Source organism: Octodon degus, unplaced genomic scaffold, assembly GCF_000260255.1.
Source record: "Octodon degus isolate 3935 unplaced genomic scaffold, OctDeg1.0 scaffold00120, whole genome shotgun sequence".
NCBI classification, from domain to species: Eukaryota; Metazoa; Chordata; class Mammalia; order Rodentia; family Octodontidae; genus Octodon; species Octodon degus.
This window is the reverse complement of record NW_004524696.1, coordinates 4,858,677-4,873,482: the sequence shown is the minus strand read 5'-3', so window position 1 is coordinate 4,873,482 and position 14,806 is coordinate 4,858,677. Positions and strand designations below refer to the sequence as shown.

General features: G+C 41.2%; 1 protein-coding gene across 1 annotated transcript in view; it reads right to left on the bottom strand.

Annotated features, from left to right (window-relative positions):
* Positions 1–14,806, bottom strand: part of Znf236 (zinc finger protein 236) — a 141,633-nt gene that overhangs the window by 4,369 nt on the left and 122,458 nt on the right. Inside the window, exons 26-28 of the mRNA XM_023700080.1 lie at positions 9,273–9,404; positions 3,094–3,291; positions 158–287 (exon numbers count right to left, since the gene is read on the bottom strand). Coding sequence (XP_023555848.1) covers positions 158–287; positions 3,094–3,291; positions 9,273–9,404 — 460 coding nt within the window. The remainder of the gene's footprint in view (positions 1–157; positions 288–3,093; positions 3,292–9,272; positions 9,405–14,806) is intronic.

Sequence of the window (14,806 nt, the reverse complement as noted above, 5' to 3'; positions counted from 1 at the left end):
AAAAAAAAAAAAAAAAAAAAAAAAGAAAAAGAAAAGAAAGAAAAAAGGAAGGAGTACATTCTATTGCACATGGATATTTACATGTTGATTCCTATTTTGTCACCAATGAAGCCCATTTCAAAGAGCAATACAATGAAAGCACATCACGTCTTATCACCTGTGTGGATGCGGCTATGTCGCTCCAGCTGGCTTGGCTTGGCAAATGCCTTTTCGCAAGTGTCACACTTGAACACCCTCGGCTTCTGAGAGCTTAAAGAAGGGCCGGCTTGATGCGTCAGCATGTGCTCCTGGCAGAACACACAGAAACCATGTGTGTATTAGGGCAGAAGAGCACTTCAGCAGTTTAAAACATCAAAGGAAAATCAAACCGCCCTGAGAGACCCTCTCAGTGGCCAGGGTCACCCCGAGGCTCATCTCTGATTGTGCTTTCCAGGATGAGTGTCCACGAGCAGTAGCAGCATGCTGTCAAAAAGACCCAGGCTCCGACCCAGTACAACTGCGTACAAGGCCTCGGCTGTGTTAAAAAAAAGGCAGCAACTTCTCATTAGGCTGTGGTCCAGGTTAAGGGAGACCACAGACCATGAGTCCTGGGAGCAGACTGAAGAGAGCCCCTGAAGATGCTCTGCCTCCCCTTGTGACACCCGGAAGTCAGTCCACTGGCACTGCCGCAGAGCTCTGCAGACCCAGGACTATCATCAAAACACTTGCAACTTGCACAGTCTTCCAATTATGAGACTACTGCTTCACAAGGAACCAAAACTCTTGCAGCCATGATGCAATTCTGCACTGAGGTGTTCTGTGATTACTGCTCAGGAACCCTGCATTTGAATGACTGAAGTTGTTCTCAGGGATCTGACATCTGCCAAACAGCAAGCTTCTGAGCTATTCTCAGTAGCCATTCTCCCGTACTTTACAAGGTGCCTAATTATCCTGGTAGAGTAATTTTTAGGCTGCTCTCTTCCCTTCAGGCAAAGCTCAGAGGGAAAAGAGCCTCTGTGGAGTACTCCCAACGTGAGCTCTGTGTCACAGATCCATGCACTCCATGCCTCAGTGCCTAGTGCAGCCAGACGTTTGTCATAGACAAGAGGGAGAAAAAGATGCAACTCCAGAGGTTAGGAAGCTTCTCCAATCACAGACAGAGCCAGGGCCTCAGAGGTGACTACAATGTCCCTGCACCATGCCTATGTGTAAACACCTGGAACTGCCTCTACCCAGCTCCACCTTGGTGCATCCCACTTACTAGAGTAACACAGAACTCCAAACTCCTGCAGATGGAGCCATCTGCTTCTAGAGCCATTTTCTTTGCACACAATAGGCACTCTGCTAACCAAGAGGAGTACATACGTGGTATGTAGGGAACAGACCATATCCACTGGTCAGGAAGTATTCCTCCATAAACCCACAGTCTGTCTCCAGAGGAGGAATGCACGTGTGGAGCATCAAAGAACACTGCCACTTTAAGCTGCTGGTTTTAAAGGAACACTTAAGACCTATTTTTCTCTCAGAAAAATGGTAAGACCTTGTCGTGTTGGATGTGGGTGAGAGCTGAAATGAGACAGAATTTCTTTGGGATAGGGAGGGAAGAACAAATATGAGGAAGAACACGGCTCCATGGTCATCCCTGGGCCTCTGAGGAGGTCTCCACAGAATAGGCACAAGGAGGGGCCAGAGATAAGTTCCCAGATGAGTCCAGCAATAGTGACACCACTAGTATACAATTCAGCCAGCACCACTTCCTCTATGCCACACTCACAAAGAATCACATAGATGCCAAGGATCCATACATTCCAGTTCCTCAGATGGAACTACTCATTTATATAGAACTCGTCCTCTACTTCCACACTCATTATAAACCAACAAACACAATGAGAGCTAAATAAGGGCCCTGCCCACCACTGAACCCAAGGCTCCACACACATGCATGTCCTCTCAGAGCAGGGTCCACCTGGCTAAAAGCTCCACCCCACGAAGCCAGGGGCCCAGCCAGCAGCCCCTGGAGAACACCATGTGGGCTGCATCTGCAGGCTGCACACTCACACTTGCTGTTTTCTGCACACTGGCTCTGCAGTCATGCCTTCCCATGTACATCACTGATTTTTACTGACAGTTTTAAATTTACAGAAGAACTGAGCAGACAGCACATAGCATATAATCCTGGTTCTCCTCTTGTTAACATTTTATATTAATACAGGATGTTTGCTATCAGCACCTTAACAAGTAAGGTCCACACTTGATTCTCCTCTCACTAGATTTCTTCTCAAGTTCACTTTCTGTCCCAGGACCCTCTTCAGGACACACACACCGGTCATCATGGCTTCCAAGGCTCCTCTTGGTTGCTACTCAGACTCTTGTTTTTATGATCTTGATGCAGGTATTTTGCAGAACACCCCTTGGCTGGGGACTGTGTGATGTCTGTCTCATGATCTAGGGGAGATTAGGTGGCCTGGGAAGGGAAAGTGTCACGTAGCCAATAGGACACAGACCAATGACCTGGACTGCCTGCTGCAGGAGCACTTAGTAGGCTTCCACCTGACCCCATCCTCTTCCTCAGTGTTCCCTCATAAAGAAAGGCCCTATGCTGGATATCCTGGGGCCTTATCTGAATCGCCATCCCCTGCTCTTCCCTCATCACTTTCTACTTCACCTAGGACCTTCTCTGGGGATATCCATCCTTCATTTTGTCTCCTCTCATTGTGGCCATACAGGTGAAGAACCTGTGTGCACACACTGTGCAGTACAGGGCACCTGAGCATTGGCTGCCCAGGTGAGCACAGGCATATCTACAGTGTCACGTCTTCCCTTGTGAGAATTCCTGTCAGTCACAGTCACCAGCGAGCATGGGAGTCTGTTTCCTCCTAAACCCAACAGTGTGTTCTGACAGCTTTGTACATGCCCTCAGCCTGACAAGGGAGAAATGATGTGCCAATGTTATGTTAACCTGCATTAAAAACTGATTCTGAACTGCACGTGAGTATGTAATCCCAACTGCACACCACAAGGACCATTATTAAGCAACCCGGCCGCCTCATCAGAACAAACAGGGTTTATATTCCTGCCACCAGGACCTGTGGGCGCCATCCCGTTCACCTGTACCTTGAGGTGCGTGGCACGCTTGAAGGCCTTCCTGCAGACACGACAGCCATGGATGCGCTCCTTCCCATGCACCTCCTTGCTGTGGTGCATCAGTACAGCCGCTGAGGAGAAGGTGCGGTCGCATTCCAGGCACTGGTGCGCCAGGCATTCCTTCTCAGGCTGGTCCCCAGGGGCCAGGTGCGCAGAAACATCAGTCACCTGGAGTAAATCAGGAGTTTTGTGATTACTAGATTGGGGGCTCTCTGAAACGATAGCCAGCCAGATTGCAACAGGTGCACACCCAACACTGGGGTAGTTACCAACCCCATGCATTCTTCCACCTTAGCAAAGACATTCTGGTAGGCCAGAATGTCTGCTGCTGCCTTGGAATTCTTGAAGTTCTGGCTAAGCAAAAATCAGACAACATAACAGGGCTAGCGAGATGTGCTCTGGAGCCATGTTCACCAAGTGCAGATTTACTCCAGCACTGCCTTCTTGGATGCTTTGGGCCAACTGCTTAGCCCCTCTGTGCCTATTTTCTCAGTAAAGAAGCAATGGTAGGCAGAATAGCAAGGCCTACGTGTTTCGGTGAAAACAAATCCAGGTGCATATGAGGTGTATGTGCTGAGAACACACCTGATACACAGCACACATTCAACAGGTGCTCATCAAGAGTAGTAGTTTCAGACTGGAGTAATACCACCCATGATATTGCTTTAAAAATGCTATTGCTTTTGCATAAGATCTTTCTCAGCAAAATGCACTACAAATATTCTGTAATATAATAGAGTCATATAATATCTATAAATATTCTATAATAATAGCATGTTCATAGCATACTAATAGTATAATAACAGCAAACAGCGTCTTTAGCGTTGATTCAACTACAGTATTTTTCCTCAACTGTGGATCTCAACCATCAGTAAACTTTCAAATCATTTCAATGGGACACTACCATCACTTAAAAAAATACTACAGTACAAAGGGTTTAGTCCTTAGCTTATAGAAACAACATACTGAAGTTTTGTGGGTGTAAGTCTCTAATGATTTTAATGAAACAATTATAAGGAAAATTTATGAGAAATATTTTTGGTTTTGGTTTATCCTATACTTTCTAATAATATTATACCACGAAGGAATGATTAAACACTGAAGATATACTTAGGAATAATGTCTACAAGGGGTTCTCATATCATGTAAATTTTGCTATAATTTTTTTTTTTTTTTTTAATTTTTTTTTGGGAGGAACCGGGGATTGAACCCAGGCCCTAGCACTTGCCAGGGAAGCGCTTATTCCACTGAGCTATCTCCCTGGCCCCTCTAAAATTTTGCTATAATTAAAAAAAGAAGTGAAAAAGGAAAAAAAAATAGGAAAGCTTAGAAAAGAAAGGACACTAAATATGTGTCATATCACAAAGCAGGTGTTACTTTTTTTTCCTTTTGTTTTGTGGTTCTGGGGACTGGACCTAAAATCTTTGTATGGAATGATTTCCCCAGATCCCTGTTCCCTTTTTAAAATTGTTATTCTTAAGTCAGAGTTTCACTAAGTTGCTCAGGCTAGGCTTAAACTTATGATCCTTCTGGCTCAACTTCCCAGATTACTAGGATGACAGGTGTGTATCCCCCAAAGTGGCTGACACTTTTGTTCAGTGTGTCTACAAGTACCTGTGTACAAAAATAAAACAAAAACGCAGGTAGCATAAGGTCACTACATAAAATCTATTTCTTGTAAGTCAAAAAAATTGAAAATCCCAAATGAAAAATCTAAAACTACTCTACAACTGCAAATAAAAAACCATGAGTAAAAGAAACAGTATGCAATGAACATTAAGTAAAATAAAATCTTCAGCTAACAGTGTTACCTAATATTCTCCATTTGAAATATTTGCCAACAGCCGTCATAACTGAAATACAGAGTGTGTGTTTCTGAATCAAATGTTTCACTCAGGAGACATCAACAGATGTTAGGTGTGTGATAGCGCACACCTGTAATTGTAGCACCTGGGAGGCTGAGGCAGGAGGATCCTGCAAGTTCAAGGCCAGCCTGGCTACACAGTGAATGTAATCTAAACTACACAGGGAGACCTTGTCTCATAGAGAGAGAGACAGAGAGAGGGGAAGAGGGAGAAGGAGGAGGAGGGAAAGGGAGGGGGAAGGGAAGAGGGGAGATCAATACATCTATTTCATTCAAAGAAAAGAAACTACTTTGAAAACTACTTCTGCAAAATAATTGTTAGCATAATGAAGAATCAGTAGACTATCACATCAGAAATAACACTTGTAAGTCACATTTCTGCAACTACTGTGGAGTAGATCCATTAAAGCTCCGCTAATCTTCACAACAGTGTACATGTACATGAAAATCAGAACAGAGTGAGTTCAATTTTAGTACATAATTGCTAAAATCATACTTTCCAAAAGGAGAGCGGGCTATATGTGACAGACTGAACATGATGTGGTATTTAAGGTCCCAAGAAATACACTCTGACAGATCCAGGAACAATTTTCTTCCCAGACCAGATTACTCTGAACCTCTAGAGACAGTGGCTGGGGTTGGGGTTTTCAAGGTACAAGTTCATCATATCCACCACACTGGCTGTGAGGAAGCAGAGAAAAGCGCAATGCAGTTCTCCTCCCCACAAGAGCAGCCTTGCAATCACGTGTAGTAAGGCTAAAAGGCTCCTTGGGGACCTGATATCCTCTGTATTTGGTGGCTGGCCTTGGCAGGAGCTCAGTAACTGGCTGTTACCTAAAACGAGGCAGAACCTTCAAGAAATGCTGCTAACCACCAGGCTGACCCCAGATCTCCAACAGCCTAACTTCTTACTAAGAAGCTCCCAGTGGAGATAGCTCATTCCAATTAATAGGAAACTTGGCTTAAGCATCTAGACCTACATTCTGTGCAGAGTAGGACAGACCTGGATTTACAGGTAACCTGGGCTCCAAACTGTTACCTGAGCCATGCAAAGACAACCTTGCATCGTAGTTCTCTACCTCCTGAGGAAAATGATGCACTGACGCTTGGACATGTCATAGATTTGAAGTGACATCTACACTAAATAACACACACCAAGTGCCCAGGAAAGAGCCAGCCACAGGCAACTGACAGCAAATGTATGTTCTTTTCCCATAGAAAAAATGAATTTCAAAAATTACTTCCCCCACTTTGGCCTGCTCAGCCTGCCCTGAGGGCAGAGCTGGCACAGCATGCGGAGCCAAGGGACAGAACTGCGGTCCCCTGTATCTGACTAAGCTTGCCTAAGCAGGCACTTTAGACCCCTGAGCTATCTTGCCGGCCCACAAAAATTACTTTTGTCTTCAGTGAGGGAAGGAACCAAGGTCCAATCGCCAGAAGCCAGGCTTCTGCTGGAGAAAGCCTCCTTGGTCTGCTAATGCAAGCTTTCAGCTCTGGAGGTCCAGCCTCTGGGTCCTCCCAGGAAGAGTCAGACAGCAGGCAGTTACTTTGCTTTTGTAAGCAGGCCAGTAAGGAGGCAGTCTATCTATAGCTCTTGTGCCAGAGACCATTTCACAGTGAGAGTGTACATACTGTCATCTCAACACAGACTGTCTGTTTTTCAGTACTGGAGACTGAGCCCAGGGAATGCACAGCTATATCCCTAGCCCTTTTTACATTTTAAGACAGGGTCTTATTAAGTTCCCCGAGCTGACCACAAAATTCTACTCCCCTCTTCTCATCTTCCAGAGTGGCTGGCATTATAGTCATGCATGAACGTCTGTCTCAGTATGGTTTTCGTATTAAGCATTAAGAAAAAGCATTTTAAAAGCCCAGCAGAGCTAAGCAAGCCTTTGCCTCAAGGGACCTGATCAGAGAGGTTGCTGGGCTCCGCGTGTAATAGCCACAACGGCAGCACCCAAGCTGCCATCAGCTGGTCCCACACTCTATTCCAGGACGTGTGCTCGGGACCAAGGCACATCACACACTCTATCTCTCTTACCTACTCACGTGCTAGTTCAAAAATGATGCTTTGTTTATTTTATTTTTTGTTTTCAGATAAGTTCTTCCTCTGTACTTTAGGCTGGCCTTGAACTCACTATGTAGCACAGGCTGGCCTCAAACATGCAGTGATCCTCGTGCCTCAGTCTCCTGAATGCTGGGATTACAGGCGTGCACCAGCACACCCAGCTAATGATGTTTTAAAAGTGAGACTTCATACAGATTGGGATTGCCTTTGGTCCCTTATTAAGAAAGCGTAGTAGCAGAGATATACACCGATGGGGCTAGAAGGCATGTCTAGAGCCCTGACTACCTTCACAGTGCATTCAGATAAGCCCACCCTGGGTACAGTAGTTCTGGCATCTTGGCAAAGGCTCAGACAAAGCCAGGCAGGTGTCAGAAGGTCTGAACCAGGGGCCACTGCTTCACTGTGTGCCTATGTACACCAGCAGCACCAGGGTTAAATCAGACAGTGATCAAAACCGCTTGATACTTGCAAGCAGTGCTGCGGCCTGAAAGGAGAAATTTAGAGAGAATGCTAAGAAGATACTCTAAATGCTCACTGACACTAATTAGTTATCTGTTTCACTTGATATTAATATTTTAAGTTTTGGGGGATAAAACACGAGCTAGACCAAATTTTAATATTTACATTACTACATGCTACTCAAATAGACACTAAAACACATTACTTTAATGAGAAAATCAAACCAAATTTAATATAAGAGCACTCTTAAAAATCACTGCAACTATGTTAAATTGAATATTGGAAAACATAAAAATAGTGAAGTAGTTTTGTTTACTAGTCATATTAATATTGGAATTGTGTAAGTACAACTTGTGAGACTAGTAGGGTCTCATTACAAAAAGCATGACAAAGAGAAATTAAAAATAGTGAAATAACAACAGAGTCAATGACTTGGCAATTGACAAGTATGAAATACAGCTAATTTGCCAGGCTGTGGGGATTCAGATTTTACATCTTAATGGAAGGGCTACCTCTGACAAGCTTCTGGAACATAATCTATAAGCCCTTGGCAGAGGCTCCCCCAAAACAGGGAGGGGAGGGGAGAGGAGGAAAGGGAGGGGAGGGAAGGGGAGGCGAAGGGAGTGTATGTGTTGCTGGGGATGGAACCCAGGGACTCACACATTCAAGACACATGCTGTACCACTGAGCTACGGTCCCAGTCTGAAAGTACAGTCTAAACCCTGTGCCTTGGCCCATGTCTAATAGTTTATATTAACAACATGATTTATAGAGAGCAGCTGGTTTGAACTTGGTGTCAGGGGTGGAAACTGGACAGCTAAGCCAGCCACAATACTCCATGTCTACCATTGACCACCAATATCTTTGCTAATATAACACAATACAGACACCAGGCTTAGGAACTGAGCTCAGAAGTCTGCATATTTGACCACAAGTGGAGAACCACTGCCTCAACTTTTCTCTAACCAACGCTTCCTTTCCTTTTGTTACTTCATTAGATTTTAGAAGTTCAGAAGTTCGCATTATCTATGTGAACAAAGGCATGAAAATTTCCCAGGGGCACAGTTAACAGCATTATCTGCATGTGACATACCCTAGTGCTGTACAATATATACAATGAACTTAGGTTCATTTACACAACTTTTAAAAAATATTATCTTATCGAAGAATTTACCAAACATGTGGTCAAAGTTAAGGTCTACAATTCAGTTCCCTCTAAGCAAAGTATGTTTCTTCCTGGGCCTTGTGCTTCAATTTACTCAACTGTAATAACATCAGACCTAAATAAAAATGTGCTTAGAAATGTGTGTGGCACATGGTGAACTCTCCATCCAAAACAAAAGAAAAAAAGAAAAAACAAAAGAAATAGGTCTTACCCAAATGTATACATATATGTATATGTGCATGTATATGTAAAATTGTAATAAGACTAAAAAAATTCAGCATAGGTGTTAACAAAAAATACTGTAAGAACTACATGTAAGTAAATGACTGTGAAGTCTGATCAGACAAATGTAAGACAGATGCCACATTATGAAGCATTCCACCCAAGTCTGTGGTACTAAAACAAATCCCAGGACTACAACTAAAGATCCATCTGACATATGCCACATGGGCCCTCAGAACTCTTGGCTTTCCTTTGCTGGGGGCTCGGCTGAGAACACTCTCCTTGGCCAGCCCTACTTGCCCAGGCTACCCAGATGGCTTTCTACATTGTCCCTTCCAAGTGTGTGCAGGTGAAGGGAAGGCACTCCATACCTGGTAAGCTATTTCTTCACAAGTAGCTGAAGATGACTGTGGGGTGTGGCTCACCAATATAACTTGTGGTGAGCCTGATCCTCCTTGGCCTGAGAGAGAGGGATCCGTGAGCAATGCTGGGAATTGCTGACCCTGGCAAAAAATTATTATTATCATTATACAGCATTATCAAGTCCAGTAGTAAAGGGTCTTCTATGTCAAAGCTACTTTGGAAAACAAGACACACCATATCACCCAGCAACCATAGAGAAATGGAAACCTAGGTCTACTTGACGCTTTGTAGGAAAAAGTCATAGCAGCACTACTTGTAACAGCCAAAATGTGGAAAGAGCCCACAAGCCTATCAACTTGTGGAAGTAATAGAGAAAAAAAATTACCAAGGACATTCAATGACAGTGACATTCAACATGATAACAAATTTATTACATCACTACATTACAGTTATCCATAAATGCATCCATAAATGGACTGTGCCCAGTGTATATGAGAGTATTACTGTGGTATATTCATATAAAGCAATATTAGTTGGCAATGAAAAAAAATGAAACACTGGTACATGTTACAATATGAATCTTGAAATCACCAGGCTAAGTGGAAAAGGTGAGTCACAAAATACATGCTGTATGATCCCATTTATATAAAATATCCAGAACACACAGACCTGTAGAGAGAGAAAGAAGATTAACTGCTGCCAGGGGCTGGAGGTATAAGAGAGGGGTAAGAATAAACCTAGGGTAGGGAGGACATAAAAGTGATAGCCAATGATGCTTTTGGGATGGGTGAAATGTTCTAAGATGAGATTGATGCACAATTCTGTAAAAATAACAATGACTATTAAGATGGACTTTTTTTTTTTTTTGGTCTTTTGCCAGAACCAGGGATTGAACTCAGGCCCTTGCGTTTGCCAGGGAAGTACTTATTCTACTGAGCCATCTCTCCAGCCCCAGACTTTATTTTTATATATGTAGTTATAATAAAATATATTCACCAAATTCCTTGATGGGTATTTGAAATAGTTCCATTTTTAAAAAGTATTACAAATACTGTAATAAACATCCTTGTGAACCTGTGTGGGATTTTTAAGCATAAGCACATAGTGACTAAATATTTATGGGGTGTTTGACATACTGCTAGTTGCATCTCAAGACAAAAAGGGTGATAGAAAGCACAAATGCCAGCCCTCTCACTATGACTGAGTCTGGTATACAACGTCAGGAATTCTGAAGGTCAGCAAAGTTGGGTAACATTCACAAGAAATGACCAAGGCAAGATACAAAATCAACATTTAAAAAAATAATAATCATAGGGCCAGCCGAATAGCTCAGCAGATTAAAGCGCCTGCAAGCAGATGCAGGGGCCAGGGGTGGCCTGCCCTGCCTGCGCTGCCCCCGAGGTGCACTGAGATGGCAACCGAGACTGGGTGTGGTGGCGCATGCCTGTAATCCCAGCTCTTGGGAGACCGTAAACAGGCGGATCACTATGAGTCTGATCTAGTTGTGAGACTCTGAGCACCCTGTAGACCCTTCCCTAAAATATAAAAACAAAAACAAAAACAAAAAAAGATTTTTCTATACATCAATAATGAAGTAGTTGAGAAAGGAATCAGGAAAATGATAGCATACACAACAGCTTTAAACAAAATACCTAGGAATCAACCTAATCAAGACAATGAAAGCCCTCTAAAATGGAAATTACAGAGCACTGAAAAAAGAAACAGAAGACACGAGCAGACAGAAAGACCTCCCCCAATACCTGCACAGGCAGAATTACTACTGGTAAATGTCCGTATTACTAAAAATAATCTACAAAGTTAATGTAATTCCCAACAAAATGACAATGGCACTTTTCATTTTGCTAGAAAACATAATCCTAAAATTCATATAGAAACACAAAGACTCAGAATAATCAAAGTGGTCTAAAGCAAAAAGTACAAAGCTGTAGGTAGTATATCATAATACCAGATCAAATTATACTACAAAGCCAGAGAAACAGCATAGTACTGGCACAAAAGTAGAGACCTACACTAATGGGAATATAACCAACACAAGTAACTACATTATTTTGAATGTTATAAGGTTAAACAGCACATACTAAAAAACAAACAGAAACAATACATGGAAGTAAAAGAGAAAAAAATTACCAAGGACATTTAATGACAGTGACATTCAACATGATAACAAATTTATTACATCACTACCAGTTATCCATAAATTAATCTAAATTACTACTCCCATATACAATTTCTTCAGAAATTGGTATTTGCAGTTATTCATTTCACTGCCCTATAGAACTCCTAAGCCAGATGTGGTAGTGCTCTAGTTGGTAGAAAGGCAGCAGGACTTCCAGTGTGGCTTCAGCTTAGACAATTTAGTGAGACCCTGTCTTAAACTTTTTTTTAAAAGCCAAGACTACAGACATATTTAATCTGAACATCCTAGATTCATCCCCTAGTACAACCACTACTACAAAAAAGAAAGAAAAAAGGAAAGAAAGAAAATTACACCTCAATAAAAACTTTAAGATACTTAGAACCAATGTCAATATGAATAACTTGTAGACAATAAAGCTATGGAGAGCAAGAAATTTGGAAAGCTTCAAACAGAAGGGGCCAGGCAACTTTAGTCATTAATCTTACAAGAAATTTTGTCACTTTAATAATAAATAAGAATAATAAATTAAAAAACAACAAGAACCAAGAAATTTTGTCACTTCAGAATAGACATATTGGGCTGGGGAGATGGCTCAGTGGAATAAGCGCATCCCTGGCAAGCGCAAGGGTCTGAGTTCAATCCCTGGTTCCGCAGAAATAAATAAACAAATAAATAGAATAGAATAGACATATTTTACCCAGGGAGTCTAAGATGTCAATTTTTTTTTTCATACACAATAAAGTTAGAACTTTTTAGTGAGACCCCAAAAACAACATTTTAATATCTACATATCAAGTTATAAATGTTTTGAACCTTTTCAATTATCTGTAACAAGTTTTAAGTAACAGGAATTCATATAAAATGAGTAGAATTAGTTATTTTTGCCTTCATAGTTAAAAACTGAAAATCATTTTGTTTTGTGAAGAGATTTCTCAATGCACATTCATGTCCTTACAAGACCGTCAGTGCCAAGTGGTGACGTGAAATTGTCAGCCTGGCCTTCCTCATCCTTCAGGAGTCCAGAGTTTGGAAAAAATAAGTCAGTCCAAATTTATGACTGAGAAAGAAATTTTAAAACTCATATTTTTGTAAGTTCTGTACAACAGTACTTTTACTGCAGGTAGGTTTCACATGAGTAGTGGCTGTGTGTAGTATATAGTATTTATATTTCCTGTGGAATGCCTGCATTTCTACACTTAACATCACAGTCTCACAGTGCACCATCTTCCTACAAATGACTCGAGCTTATCCTTCCTTGGCAGGGCAGCACCCCACGTGTATAAGTAATCCACTTGTCTGCTGATAGCCACACAAGCTGCTTCTAGGATTTAACTATTTTGGAAAGGTGTCTAGGAGGGGAATTGCTGAGTCAAATGGAATTCTTCCTTTTAGCTTTTTTAGGAATCTCCATACTGATTTCCACAGTGGTTAGACCAGTTTATACTAGCACCAACAACGAAGGGTTACTGTTTCCCCACAGTCTTCCAGCATTTGTCGCTAGTTAATTTCTTGAAGCAGACATTCTTTCTGAAGTGAGAAGGAATCTCAGCATTGTTTTAACTTATATTTCTTGAATGGCCAGCAATCTTGAACATTTTTTCAAGTACAGTGGTACCTCAGTTCACAAATATTTTTGTTTTTGTTTGTAACACAGAAGCATCCGGCAAAATTTTGTTTCTGTTCGCAAATTTTACATAGGGTAATAAACACAACGGCAGCTCTCCTTCCCACATGAACGTGAATGTGGCCATCCTTTCCCTAACTGTAGAATTAAGTTCGTGAGCCGACATGCCACTGTATTACTGGTTATGTATATTATTTCTTCATTTGGGAAATATCTCATTTCAGTTGTCAATTTTTGATTGGATCTTTAAATTTAGGAGTCTACTATTTTCTTTATATATTCTAGAATTTAATATTTATTTTTCTTTATATATTCTGAAATAAAATATAATTGCTATGTATATATTTAGTCCTCTGTCCAAGAGTAGCTGGCAAAATTGTTTTCCTGTTTTACAGCCTGTCTATTCACTGTTCATGTATTCCTCTGCTGTGCAGAAGCTTTTCAATTTGATGTCATCTCATTTACTGATTTTTATCTTACTTCTTTTGCAACTGGGGTTCAGTTCGGAAAGTCTTTGCCTATACGTCTTCAGGAATTTCACCTACTTTTGTCTTCTAGAAGACTGAACATCTCTATTGTCTAGTTAGATACACATTTTTATTTTAGTTTAGTGCACAGTAAGAGACATGGGTCTAGATTGAATCTCGGCATGTGGATAACTAGTCTTCCAGGAACCTGTGCTTAAAATTTAAGACTAGTTTTCCTCTACAAAAAAGATATGACCCTTCTGTCAAAGATATGGCTGTGCTTGGAGTTGTTTCTATATCCTCTATCCTTTCCACTGATCCACATGTCTTGCGGTTTTTTTGTTTGTTTGGACCAGTACTATGCTGTTTTTATCCCTATAGCTTTGTAGTATAACTTGAAGGCCAGGATTATGATGCCTCTGCCTTGCCCTTCTGGCCCAGAATTCTTTTTGCTATTCTAGGTCTCTTCTGGTTCTCTAGTTCTGTGAAAAATGCTATTGGTATTTTTACTGGATTGCATTAAATTTGTGTAATCATTTTGAAAGTAAGGCTACTTTGACTATATTAGTTCTGGTTAAGAAGACATGTTATCTGTACATTTTCTGATGTGCTCACCAATTACTTTCTTGGCTATGTTAATACCAAAAATATTTCATTTTTCTTGATGCTTCTGGGAAAGGTTATTGTTTCCCTCATTTCTCTCAAAGAGCTTATTATTACTATAGAGGAATGCTATTGATTTCTGAGTGGTGACTATGTATCCTATTACACTACTAATTTGACTATTAATTGTAAGATTCTTTTTTTTTTTTTTTTCCTGCGGAACAGGGGATTGAACTCAGGCTCTTGAGCTTGCCAGGGAAGCGCTTATTCCACTGAGCCATCTCCCCGGACCAGGAATGCTACTAGTATTGTCACTGGGATTGTTTTATATCTGCATATCAATTTTGGAAGTACGGCCATTTTTACTATATTGGTTCTGACCTAACCAAGAACAGGGTATGTCTTCCCATTTTCTGATGCCCTCTTTGATGGGCTAATTCTTATATGTTTTTTGGTGCTACTATGAATGGTATTTTTCTCCTACTTTCTTTACGGTGTTTTTAATTTTCACTTTAATAAAATTGTATCTCAAAACAAATGAATTTTCTCTGGATTAGAATCATTCATCGCACAAAATATTCTTCTATAACTGGGCAATTGTTTAATTTTAAAATTAGGATTCTCATTTGATATAAACTACATAAGAATGCTGAATAGGGCCAGGGATATAGCTCAGAGGCACAGTGCCTG